Genomic DNA, 12931 nt, shown 5'->3' with positions numbered 1-12931 from the left:
GAACATCTCTTTTGCGAATTGTGGTTCACAGGTCTCCGAGGAGTTGTGAACCACAGTTCGGATTCAGGAACCTTTTGAAAGGGAAGTATAAAACATTTTACCCCTGTTTTGCACACACATCAATGCCTACCTATGCCCCCTCCTAGCCCCATGGTCCCTTTTACCTCCAATGCCAACTCATTCCCACTTCAGTCCCTCATGGCCTCTTAAAATCCTCATGCTAAATCAATGCTAACTCATGCCTCTCATCCACTTCAATGACTCTTATACCCTCTATGACCACTTGCCAATATATACTATGTACAGAAGCAATGCACCTACAGCTACACTGGCATGTGTGAAATTGCTTAGAAAAAAAACCGCCCATTTATTAAACTGTATAAAGATGCCAATTGAACAGATCATTAAAGTATAAATAACTGAGGCCTTCAACACATTTTACTGTTGTGAAAATAAACACCGATTCACTGGCAAAACAAATTACAGAAAAAATGTTTCATAATCTTATAGAGACATAATTCAAGCAAAGTCAAACTTTTCTACACCTGTGCAATCAAACTCAATCTCACAATCTGTTGTGGAGTCCAGACTCAAGCTTCACTCATCTTTGAAGCACTGTGACTTTTATTATTGAGATCTTTTTGAAATTACAGGGAAAATAATATTTGATAGGTCAAGTAAACATAGGCTAACACTTAAGAAATATGGATGCGACAAGAAAGGAAGGAACATTTTAGCTTATGCCTAGAAGACTGAGCTACAAGGAACCGAATTACTTTCGTTATCTTTACTTTTCCATGATTTTTCAGAACAATTCAATATTTTGGAAAACAAATAAACCTCTGAAAAGGTACACTGGCATGAAAATTAATAAATAGGATTGTACTCACACGTAGGTAAAATGGAAACTTCCTACCGTAAAACCCAACCCTAAAGAATTCTGGTTCCAGACGCTGATGCTCCAATATGTTGTCGTAATATGCGGCTTCCATTTTCTATTAATAATGAAGAAAAACTAGTGGTTAGGGGCCAATCCTGGAATACTGCAACACTGAAAGTAATGACAATGGTTTGAATAAATAGCATTCTATTTATATAACTTCAGTAACAATCTGACTGTCCTTTACTTTAGGCATTCACTCGCAAAAGATACAGTTCTCAGACTGTTTTAAGACTGAGATAGATAGGTTCTTGATTATCAAGGGGATCAAGGGTTATGGGGAGAAAGCGGGAGAATGGGGTTGAGGAACGTATCAGCCATGATTGAATGGCGGAGCAGACTCGATGAGCCGAATGGCCTAATTTCTGCTCCTATGTCATATGTCTTCTGTAGGCACAGACAGCCCTTCAACCTCCTCAGGTACGTGGTCAGTATTAGAATTTAGACAGTAGTTTTCATGAGGTTGATCAATGCTCGTGGGCATCACTACCAAGTTTGATCCTAGACAGAACCTACTCTACACAGAACAGCAGGCAGCTATTGAACCTGTACTGCCATCCAATCATGGATTAGATCACGAAATCATGATTAAAGGTATGTGATTTATATGTATTCATTTTTTGTTTAAGAGCTTAGATTGCCAACTAGTAGCTTATAGGTGTTGGTCTTTTTTTGAAAGGGGTTTAATAATTAACTAAATCAGATTTTCCAGACACATGACTTTAAATCAGACAGCAGGTGACTGAAGTGTTAATGCAAGTTTGTTTATATCGTGGAGTTTTACAATAAGAGAGAGAAATTATTGAAATATTTGGATTTAGAATAATCATGGCTTGATTTTAGTTTACAGGAACTGAGAAATGGGAAAGCTTTTGTTCAGTTTGTATAAGACCTGACTGGGATCAAATGCAAGAATAGTTTCTCCTAGAAAAGGAGATTGTTCAGAGCAGTTAAGGGAATAAATTACCTCAGTGTAAGTAAAGGGTGTAGTTTGTGAAAACATTCAGACCAGAAGTGTTTGGTTGGAATTTTGCAAATTATTAAAGGGCTGAGGAAGAATAAGCTCCTTATAAGGAAGTATGAGTGGTCAAAAGAAAAAAGCCTTGCAACTCACAGGGCAGGAACTGAGAAAAAACAGTCATGTAAAGCCTACAGATCTAACAGAGAATGAATTTCTCTGGATGTCTGAGTAACAACAAAGTGATGGTGTTGGAGATTTCCAGCTGCTTTCAGTTCTGAAGAAGTCATACTGAACTTGAAGCATTAACAATGTTTCTCTCTCCACGGATACTGCCAGCCCAACTGAGTATCTCCAGCACTTACTGTTTTTACTTGGGATTTTGTTTTGTCTTGATTTTTAAATTTTTCAAAATTTCAAGATGGTTTTTGTTTTATTTTTATCTCTCTTGCGTAATAAACTTCTATTTTATTGGTAAAAACACATCTGTAGTCTTGTGTGCTTATGTTTCAGTAAAAGACTGCCATGTTAAATTAAAGAAAAAATAATATTTGATCTCTCATACCAGATTTCATTCTGGGATCTGACTGGTCTAGAATCATAGAATCCCTACAGTGTGGAAACAGGCCCTTTGGCCCAACAAGTCCACACCGACCATTGGAGCATCCCACCCAGACCCATCCGCCTATAACCCACACACTCCTGAACACTACGGGCAATTTAGCACGGCCAATCCACCTAGCCTGCACATCTCTGGACTGTGGGAGGAAACCGGAGCACCCGGAGGAAACCCACGCAGACACAGGGAGAATGTGCAAACTCCACACAGACAGTCGCCCGAGGCTGGAATTGAACCTGGGTCCCTGGCGTTGTGAGGCTGCAGTGCTAACCAATGAGCCACCGTGCCGCCCCAGAAACATCAACTGAGGTCATAACAATACTCTAACCTAACAAAATATATTAGTTGCAATACAATACATATATTGTCCAGGTACAGAAAGCATGGATGATTTGGCCTTTCCTTGTTCACATGGCAAAAGCCTTGAACCTTTTGGTCCACATGGTTTACGGAACACAGTGGGTACTTTTACTTATAAAAAGGATGATTATACGGATCGTTTCCATGCCAATATAAAGGGGTGAACCTACCAGCCTGCACTCAGGGACTGCAGGTAAGACAGTTGTAGCTATTTCTGAATATAAATATTCCTGGGACAGCAAGATCCTAGAATCACTGCTTAAATGCATTCTCCCTTTGGAATGAAAGCAGCATTTTTAACTGGCTTTTTTAAATTATCATGAGAAAACATTTCCACTCACAAATCAAAGTTACAGTGAATACAGGTGGCAGGAGACTGTTCTGGAAATGCCTTTGATGGCACTATGGGTATTTGTAGGGTCAACAGCTGCATTAATAATTTCAAAGGCTTATCATGTTAAATTACATTCCATTCAAGGTGTCCATCCCTTGCTGTGTGGGTTTGATCCACTTACTAGGGAATATTCCAGTCCCATGTGCATTGAGTAAATGAATACTGCTGAGGATAATGGGTAAAACAATGGGATTGACCCCAGTACTGCCGGTTAGAGGAGGAGAGATACAATTAAAAATCAGAACTCTCGTGCCTGTCAGTTTTCGATCTAGAAAAGTTGCATAGAATAAGCTCATATTCTGTTAAGAACATTTAAAGGTGATCTATGAGATGTTTAAGATGTTTAAAGGTGATAATAAGGCAGATTAAGAGAAACTAGTTTCTCTAGGAAGAATTCAGAATTAAGAATAACCTTAAAATTAGAGCTAGGACATGCAGAGGTATTTTCAGAAGGTATGTTGTCACACAAAAGGTGATAGAAATCTGGAACTTTCTCACTAAAAAGCAGTCTTCCGGCTTCAGGCAATGGCACCCTTGTGCAGGATCGATAATTGATTAACACACTTAATGGAACAGTTCTTGAGTTCACTATCATAGCCTTGATGTATAGGAGTAAAATTTTCCAGCACACTCTCTCAGAAAAGGCTAGATCAATTGATTTGTAGAGTTTTGGAAACTAAGTGTTGAAGCTTACTGAACCAAGGCAGGTACGGGATTGAATCTGAGATCTTTCTGTGTGTTGGGTGTAGTTTCATGCTGATCAGTGTGGTAACTGGTACAATCACATTGGAAGTTGTGTGTGGTTCCTTTGGAAGGAAAACCCTGTTGCAGCCTCTCTGCTGGGAGTCTGTGTCTCAAAACTGTTACTCCAACAAAATATTTTGCCCTTATAGAGTGGGGAATTGCCCAACATTCTGCACAGGACTACCTACCAATGGCATGTCTTATTTACCAATGCATATCAAATTTTGAAAAGGTGTGCGGTCAGCATCAATATGTAATGTCACATTTAATGTCTTTGTGACAACATTGCTCTGTGTACTTTTGATTAAATTGCAGATGTTTCCTCAGACTCTTCACTGTCAATTACAGATGTCCAATATAAAATTAGTCTTAATTAAAATTCATTTCATTAAGAAGGAAGTGGTATGATGAATGGTTTTGCATTACATACCCGGATCCAGCTGAGACTGTGGTAATCATAGAGGGCCTCGTATTGACTGGCCAGCTCCCGACAGAGTGGAATTCCATACTCCCAGCACTGTGGACAAAATAAAAATTGAGTGAGTTCAAACTAAATATAGAAATACTCAAAAAAGACATAATTAGAACAAAGACTAATTTCTGACAGCAGGATTAATTAAGACTTGCAGAATAATGTATGGTTTGTGGAGGAATGATGGGTCCTGGATTCAGATAGACTAAGGGTATCGAGACTGCAACTCCTGAGCCCTAGTAACCCAGGTAACTCTGTTTCTATTTTAAATGATTTGTTTTATTGTAATTGCTGGTTTGAAAATTCTGAGACTGGAGATTTATCTTATTGATGGGTAAATCCTAAATTTAATCTTCAACCCAACGCTTAAAACAGATATCTGGTCATTATCATTGCAGTTTATAGGATCTTGCTGTACACAAATTGTCTGCAGTCACAGCTTGTGATACATGGCAAATTAATGGAAACATTGGCTGAGTCTCTGTGGTTACACACCTAAGCAGCACACAAAGGTCATGAAGTTTGGACACTCCTGAGATATATAAGGAAAGCTATTTAAATTATGAATCAGTGAGCAGACAGATTCCCTGTTGCCTGTTCCAATAAAGCCTACATGTAATTAAACTAAAATCAAAAAAAAAATTAGGAACACTCAGCATGTCTGGCAGAATCTATGGAGCCAGGAAGGTAGGAATAATGTTTCAGTTCAATCACCTTTTTTCAGAACCTTGCAGCATTTTGCTTTTCATTTTATTATGCAAAAGAATTACATTGATTGTAAGGTCCTAGGATTTGGTTTCCTTAGGTGGTAGTAGGAGTGCTACGATCGATAATGGTTGGGATGCCCTTTGACTGTTCATTGTCTACATAAATTGCTGAGAAAGTTGTCTGGTGCTGGCAGTGCCTAATTAAAGCAAGCAGTCAGTGGTGTCAAGGGAAAGGCAGAAATCAATTACTCTTTTCTATCTTCCAAATTAGTCATAATTTGGAGAGTGACTGGTAAAGAGAGCAGGATAACGGGGGAACAAAAGAGTCAGACAGACCAGCAAAGAAATGGAGAAAGTGAGAGACAGACAGATGGGGGTGGAGAATAGTTTTTTAAGAGAGAGAAAAAGACAGAGAAAGAAAGAGAGACAGAGACCGACAGATAGATAGATAGTGAGAGATTAAAAAAAGAAATGTAGGAATAAAGACAGAAAGGCAAAAAATGAGAAGGAGAAAGAGACTAAGTGGAGATAGAAAGAGAAAAAGAGACAGATATTACAGAACGTATCAGATAACAGCATCCTTTCTGGGTAACATCAAACAACAACACTGGAGATTGATTTGTCTCTTTTCCTTTTCTCTACACCCCACATTAACTGATTCCCATAGTGCTATTCCAGGATGTCCTATGGTTGCTCATTCAAATCAATTTGTTTTTAGAACTATGTGAGCTAGGGCACTAAATGTCATCAGGCTACTTGACTGTGGAGACATCTCAGAAAAATCTGATTTTGTGCTTGCCTTATGTCACTCAGTTGGATTCCAGCTATTGAACACCATGAATCCTGGCTGATACTGCACTCTTGACTCAGTAATACTGTGTTGAATCGTATTGCCCCATGAGCAGAACTATGTAAAGTGAACTGGCAAATTAGATTAAAGTACTTATCAATTGAGATGCAGTGGCAGACAATTCTGGGGATATTTCAGATTACATGGAATAAATACATTTCAATGAAAAAGGAAAATTCCAAGAGTAGGTTTTTTTTATTATTTGTGGCTAACTAAAAGAGTTGAAGATATTAACAAACTCAAAGAAAAAGCATATAATTACACAAGGATAGATGGCAGGTTAGACAATCAAGCAGAATATAAAGAACAGCAAAGAATTATTAAAATTTTAAGAAGGAGAAAGCTAGGTAGAAATATAACAAACAGTAAGTGTTTCCACAGATATTGAAAACCAAAAGAGCTAACAAAGAAAACATTGGTCCCATGCAAAGTTACTCTGGAAAATTAATAACACAAAATAATAAGAGTGTAGTGGAATTAAACAGATATTTTATACCAGTCTTCACTATACAGGATACAATCAACATTCCAGAAATAGTTGTAAACCAGAAAATGGACAGAAGGGAAGAATATAGGAAAATAACAATCATCAGGGAAGTGGTACTGAGCAAATTGTTAGAGCTGCAGGCTGACAAGTACCTGGGTTCTGAATGTATAATTTATCTTTGTTACTCTCACTATCCATTTCTGAACAATTCTGTACTTTTTTTTTTACTCAGACAGTGCTCTGCTCTGTTGCTTTGACATTCCATTTACCACTTTCAAATTAACCCTTTTCTGAATTCTTCAACATCTCCATTATTAGTTTATCTCCACTTCTCACTGAGTTTTAGGAGATAATTTTGAAATATGATATTGTACATGGAGTCATTTAATTAGGATATTATGTGAGCTGCTGAATGAGGCCAGGTCATTTGGCACACGTAAAGAAGTAAAAGTCTCAGAAAGTAATTAAACACAGATCATCTACAAATATGTTTTAGAACCTACTTCTAAAAAGATTTAGTTGAAGTCTGGGAGAAAATATCTGCCTGCTAACCTCAGTTGACAAAAAAAACTGCATACTGATGGGAGACCTGAGAAAATTGAACCAAAAGTAGAAGTTTGTTCATCTCCAGATATATTTTGTTTTAAATTATAGGTGAATTTATATTAACGACACCAATTTCAATCTTCATGACAAGTCTACTTGTTTGTAGTGGTGATAGGGAGGAGGGGATGGGCTTGTGGTATATAATTGAACTGGGGTATGCAAATATAATACAGCACCTACATTTCAAAGGCATGTCTTTAAGAGTATACAATTACTGGAGTACACACCAACTTAAAAAAAAAGGTTCCCAAACTGTCCAGTACTGTTTATTGAAGCTGAAAGAGATTTGGGGATATAACCCATGGTTCAGCTCCTACCCAGGCTGGGTGACAGTCTAAGTACTCCAGAATAACATAAATTAAACCAAAATAAAGAAATAAAAATAAAGAAACCTTAGAATATTCCCAGGCATTTAACAGCCAATAAAATAATTTTGAAGTGTAATCACTGTTATAATGTAAGAAACGCAGCAACTAATTTGCACACAGCAAACTCTCACAAACAGTAATGTGACAACAATAAGATAATCTGTTTTTGTGTTGTTGCTTGAAAGATAAATATAGGCCAGGACACCAAGGATAGCTCACTTGCTCTTCTTTGCAATCGTGCCGTGGAATCTTTTACATCATCTGAGAGATGACCCAGTCTAACATCTCATTCAGCAAGGCGACAAAACATTCTGATTTTAACAATATATAGATCAATGGACAAACAGCAAACTTTGTGACAAGGGTAACAGAGTTGATTGGAACCCAGGAGTTTGTCTGCAGTACGTGTTAAAAAGTTGGGAGATACAAATTTGGCACAGCCCCAAAACAGGCAGAATGGTGTGAATGCAGCAACTTCACAACAGCATTGTACAGGTTGACAGCAAATTATAACAGAGGAAATTCGTACAAACATGCGAATCTTAATTTTGTTACTTGACCATTACTCTATCAAAAGAAGTTCAAGCAGAGACCTGTAACATCTCTTTAGTGAACATCTGATTGATATGACTAAAGCTTAACAAAATCCTAAATCACACAACACCAGGTTATGGTCCAACAGGTTTATTTGAAATCACAAGCTTTCAGAGCATTACTCCTTCATCAGGTGCAGTGAGAGACGGCACACAGACACAAGTTTATACGTAGAAATCAAATGATAACATAATTGGTGTGAGTGGAGTGAACAAATATAAAATGGCTGATGGAGAACTCCGTTAGAAAAGAGATGTAAGTTTCAATTGATTAAGACACAAATTCCAGAATCTGTTTCAAGTCACTGCCCTGTGATAATTAAAGGTTTTATCAGTATCTGCCTAACTTTCCAAACTTCAATCAAGCAGAGAAACAAAAGGTGACATCTCAAGTCAGACACTGAATTGTAGGTGTGCGGCCTTGTTCAGAATCTGTGTATGAATTTTAACCTGGTATCAGGCTGGTTTTATTCCAAAAGCAGGAATTTATAAAATGCCATACTAACTGACTGTGACTACAAATTGTGTGTTTTTTACGCCTCCACTTCTTGTCTTAAAACAACCATTAAACCTTAAACAGACCATTCTTCGCAGCAAACTACCCAGACTTCAGGACAATGTCTACCACAACACCACACAACCCTGCCATGGCAACCTCTGTAAGACATGTTAGATCATCGACATGGATATTACCATCACACATGGGAACACCACTCACAACGTACATAGCAGAAACTCATGTGACTCGGCCAATGTTGTCTATCTCATACGCCGCAGACAAGGATGCCCCGAGGCATGGTATATTGGTGAGAACATGCAGACGCTACGAAAATGGATGAATGGACACTGCGCAACAATGGCCAGACAGGAGTGTCCCCTCCCAGTCAGGGAACACTTCAGCGGTCAAGGGCATTCAGCTTACAATCTTTGGGTAAGTGTCCTCCAAGGTGTACTTAGGGATACACAACAATGCAGAATCGCGAGCAGAAACCGATAGCCAAGTTCTGTACCCACGAAGACAGCCTCAACTGTAATCTTGGGTTCATGTCACGCCACAGGTGACCCCACCACACTGTTCTGTTTCTGTAAAATCTTCCTTACCGTCCTGTTTTGATAGCATCACCTCTCACACACACAAACCTATGTGGTGAAACATTTCATTCAAAATGTTTGTCTACTTGCAGATACGTTCTATTTTGGTCAAAAAACACACAATTAGTAGTCACAGTCAGTTAGTGTGGCATTTTATAAATTCCTGCTTTTGGAATAAAACCAGCCTGACACTAGGTTAGAATTCAGATTCTGAACAAGGCCGCACACCTACAATTCAGTGTTTGACCTGAGATGTCGCTTTTTGTTTCTCTGCTTGATTGAAGTTTGGAAAGTTAGGCAGATACTGATAAAGTCTTTAATCATTATGGGGCAATGACTTGAAACAGATTCTGGAATTTGCATCTTAATCAATCAAACTTGTGTCTCCTTTCTAACAGAGTTTCTCCATCAGCCGTTTTATGTTTGTTCACTCTACTCACACCAGTTATATGATCCTTTGATCTCTCTGTCTGTTAAGTGTGTGTCTGTGTGCCCTCTCTCACTGCACCTGATGAAGGAGTGGCGCTCCGAAAGCTTGTGATTTTAAATAAACCAGGTGGACTATAACCTGGTGTGTGATTTTTGACTTTGTTCACCAGCACCTCCACATCATAACAAAATCTTAAAGGAAGATACAAATGGAGACTAAGAACAAAAAGAGCAGCTCACAGCTTTCTATTTGAGTGCAGTGATAATGATGAAAGGGTCCTGAATCTGTTTTCTATGGCTCTCCCTTAACTGAAATCCTAATGCATACAATACTTAGCAGGATAAGATAATATCCAGCACTTGATAAATCAATTATCTTTAATCCAAGCAAGCCATGATACAGTGTCATAAAATAGTAAATGCTAGAAAATCTCAGCAGTTCTGGCAGCATATTTGGAGAAACAGAATTAACGTTTTGAGTACCATGTCTCTTCTTCAGGTCCCGAAAGATTTGTTGAGTTTCTCCAGCACTTTCTGTTTTTATTTCAGATCTCTACCATCTCCACTAATTTTCTTTAACATGATATAGTGTCCCTCACTCCACTTTACTGATGATTGGCAGCTCTCTAAAGTACTCATCACAAATTTTGGCTAATGTAGATTCAAACACAGTAATTATAATATGGTATGTCCATAAGATACGTCATTCAACTCACCAAATCTTCTCTACCATTCAACGAGATCATGGCTAATCTAATAATCCTCAACTCCACTTTTCTGCCTTATCCATATAAGCCTCGATTCCCTACTGATTAAAAATCTGTCTGTCTCAGTCATGATGATCTCAGCCTCTACAGCCCTTTGCAGTAAAGTATTCCACAGATTCACTGCCCACTGAGAGAATAAATTCCTCCCCATCTCAGTTTTAAATAGGTGATCCCTTATTCTGAGATTTCACTATCTGGATTAGACTCTTCCACAATAGAACAACCTTTCCATATCTACCCAGTCAAGTACCCCAACAGTCTAGTATATTTCAATAAGATTGGAGTTGAAAAGAATGAGAGGCAATGAGTAGAGGCCTAAAAACTCCTAATGGCTCCTCTAGGATTTGAATCTGGGATCTCTTACATTCTCAATCCTTATATAGTCCAAAATAGGAACCATACTCCTAGACCAATGAGCCAGCTCTTAGAGTTGTACAGCATGGAAACAGACCCTTCGGCCCAACCTGTCCTGACCAACTTTCCCAAACTTCTCTAGTCCCATTTGCCTTATGTTTGGCCCATATCACTCTAAGCCTTTCCTATTCATGTACACGTCCAAATATGTTTTAAATGTTGTTTCCACCGGTTCCTTTGGCAGTTCATTCCACACTCAAACCATCCTCTGAGTGAAAAATTTTCCCCTTAGGTCCCTTTTAAATTTTTCTCCTCTCACCTTAAAATTATGCCCTCTAGTTTTGAACTCCCCACCCAAGGAAAGAACTTTACTATTCACCTTATCTATGCCCCTCATGACTTTACAAACCTCAATAAGGTTACCCTTCAACCACCTACACTCCAGTGAGAAAAATCCCAGCTTATCCAGCCCTGGTAACATTCTTGTAAATCTTTTCTGCACCCTCTTCAATTTAATAATATCCTTCCTGTAGCAGGGCAACCAGAACGGTACACAGTACTCCAAAAGTAGACTCACCAACATCCTGTAGAACCACAACATGACATCCTAACTCCCATACTCAATGATTTGAGCAATGAGCGCAAGCATGCCAAAAGCCTTCTTTACCACTCTGTCTACGTGTGATGCAACTTTCAATGAACTATGTACCTGAACCGCTACATCTCTCTGTTCAACAGCACACCTGAGGGACCTACCATTAACTGAGTAAGTCCTGTCCTTGTTCATCTTACCAAAATGCAACAACTTGCACTTATGTAAATTAAACTCCACCCGCCACTCCTTGGCCCATTGGCCTAATTGTTCAAGATCCCTTTGAAATCTTAGATAACCTTCCTCATTGTCCACTGTACTACCAATTTTGCTGTCTTCCGCAAACTTACTAACCATGGTTCCTGTATTCTCATCCAAGTTGTTTATATAAATGATAAACAACAGTGGACCCAGCACTGATTCCTGTGGAACATTGCTGGTCACAAGCCTCCAGTTCGAAAACAACTCTTCACCACCACCCTCCTACTGTCAAGCCAATTTGTATCCAATTGGCAAGATCTCCCTCAATCCCATGCGACCTAACTTTACTAACCAATCTACCATGTGGAGCCTTGTTAAAGGCCTTTCTTAAGTCCATGTAGACAATGTCTACCATTCCGCCCTTACCTATCTTCTTTGTCACATCCTCAAAATAACTCAATCAAATTTGTAAGACACGATTTCCCACACAAAAAACCATGCTGACTATCCCCAATCTGTCCTTGCCTCTTCAAATGCAAGTAAATCCTGTCTCTCAGAATCCCCTCCAACAACTTACCCTCTATTAACATGAGACTCACTGGTCTATAGTTCCCAGGCTTCTCTTTGCGGCCTTTCTTAAAGCCGTTAGCCATCCTCCAGTCTTCTGGCACCACACTCATGGCTGTAGGTGATACAAATATCTCTGCTAGGGGCCGTGCAATTTCTTCCCTAACTTCCCACAATGTCCTAAGATAGACTTGATCATGTGCCAGAGATTTACCTACCTTTATGCTTTTTAAGACCACCAGAACGTACTCTTTTATACTGTGGACTGTTTTCAAGACATCAATATTTATTTCCCCAAGTTCACCAACTTTCAGGTCTTTCTCCACAGTAAATACTGAAATGAAATATTCATTCAGCATCTCTCCCATCTCCTTTGGTTCCACACATAGATGACCTCGTTGATCTTTAAGTGGTCCCAATATCTCGCCAATTGCTGTTTTGCTCATCTTTGACTGCCTGATATAGACAGTAGAACCAGAGAGAAACACTTGCCTTGCCCTTGTTGAAGTAGTTGATAACTTGTCGGCATAGTCCTTCTTTACGCTGCCACTCCGTTTGTGCTGGGTAGTGCAGGAACTCTCGCAAGGTTCTGTCCTCCCAGTGCAGCAGTTCCCAGTACAGCATTAGTGTAAATGCTGCCTCTGCAGAAAAGAGCAAATAAGAGATGCAACCAATTCAAGAAATCTGTGAAACTAAACAGGGATTTGATATTTTCAACAGCATTCATTATTTACTCATCAATGAGATATTTTTACTTCTTTACACATCTGAGTATCAAAAATTTGACAAGAATGCTTTCTCCCCTACACTCCTAAACATGTCAACTTGAGA

At 38.9% G+C, this 12931-nt stretch overlaps 1 protein-coding gene across 1 annotated transcript in view; it reads right to left on the bottom strand.

Annotated features, from left to right (window-relative positions):
* Positions 1–12931, bottom strand: part of dock3 (dedicator of cytokinesis 3) — an 821127-nt gene that overhangs the window by 55330 nt on the left and 752866 nt on the right. Inside the window, exons 34-36 of the mRNA XM_048606243.1 lie at positions 12593–12741; positions 4446–4532; positions 891–995 (exon numbers count right to left, since the gene is read on the bottom strand). Coding sequence (XP_048462200.1) covers positions 891–995; positions 4446–4532; positions 12593–12741 — 341 coding nt within the window. The remainder of the gene's footprint in view (positions 1–890; positions 996–4445; positions 4533–12592; positions 12742–12931) is intronic.

The sequence above is a fragment of the Rhincodon typus genome, chromosome 16 (assembly GCF_021869965.1).
Source record: "Rhincodon typus isolate 14 chromosome 16, sRhiTyp1.1, whole genome shotgun sequence".
Lineage (NCBI taxonomy): Eukaryota > Metazoa > Chordata > Chondrichthyes > Orectolobiformes > Rhincodontidae > Rhincodon > Rhincodon typus.
The sequence above is the reverse complement of the archived record's forward strand: the minus strand, read 5'-3'. Positions and strand labels throughout refer to the sequence as shown.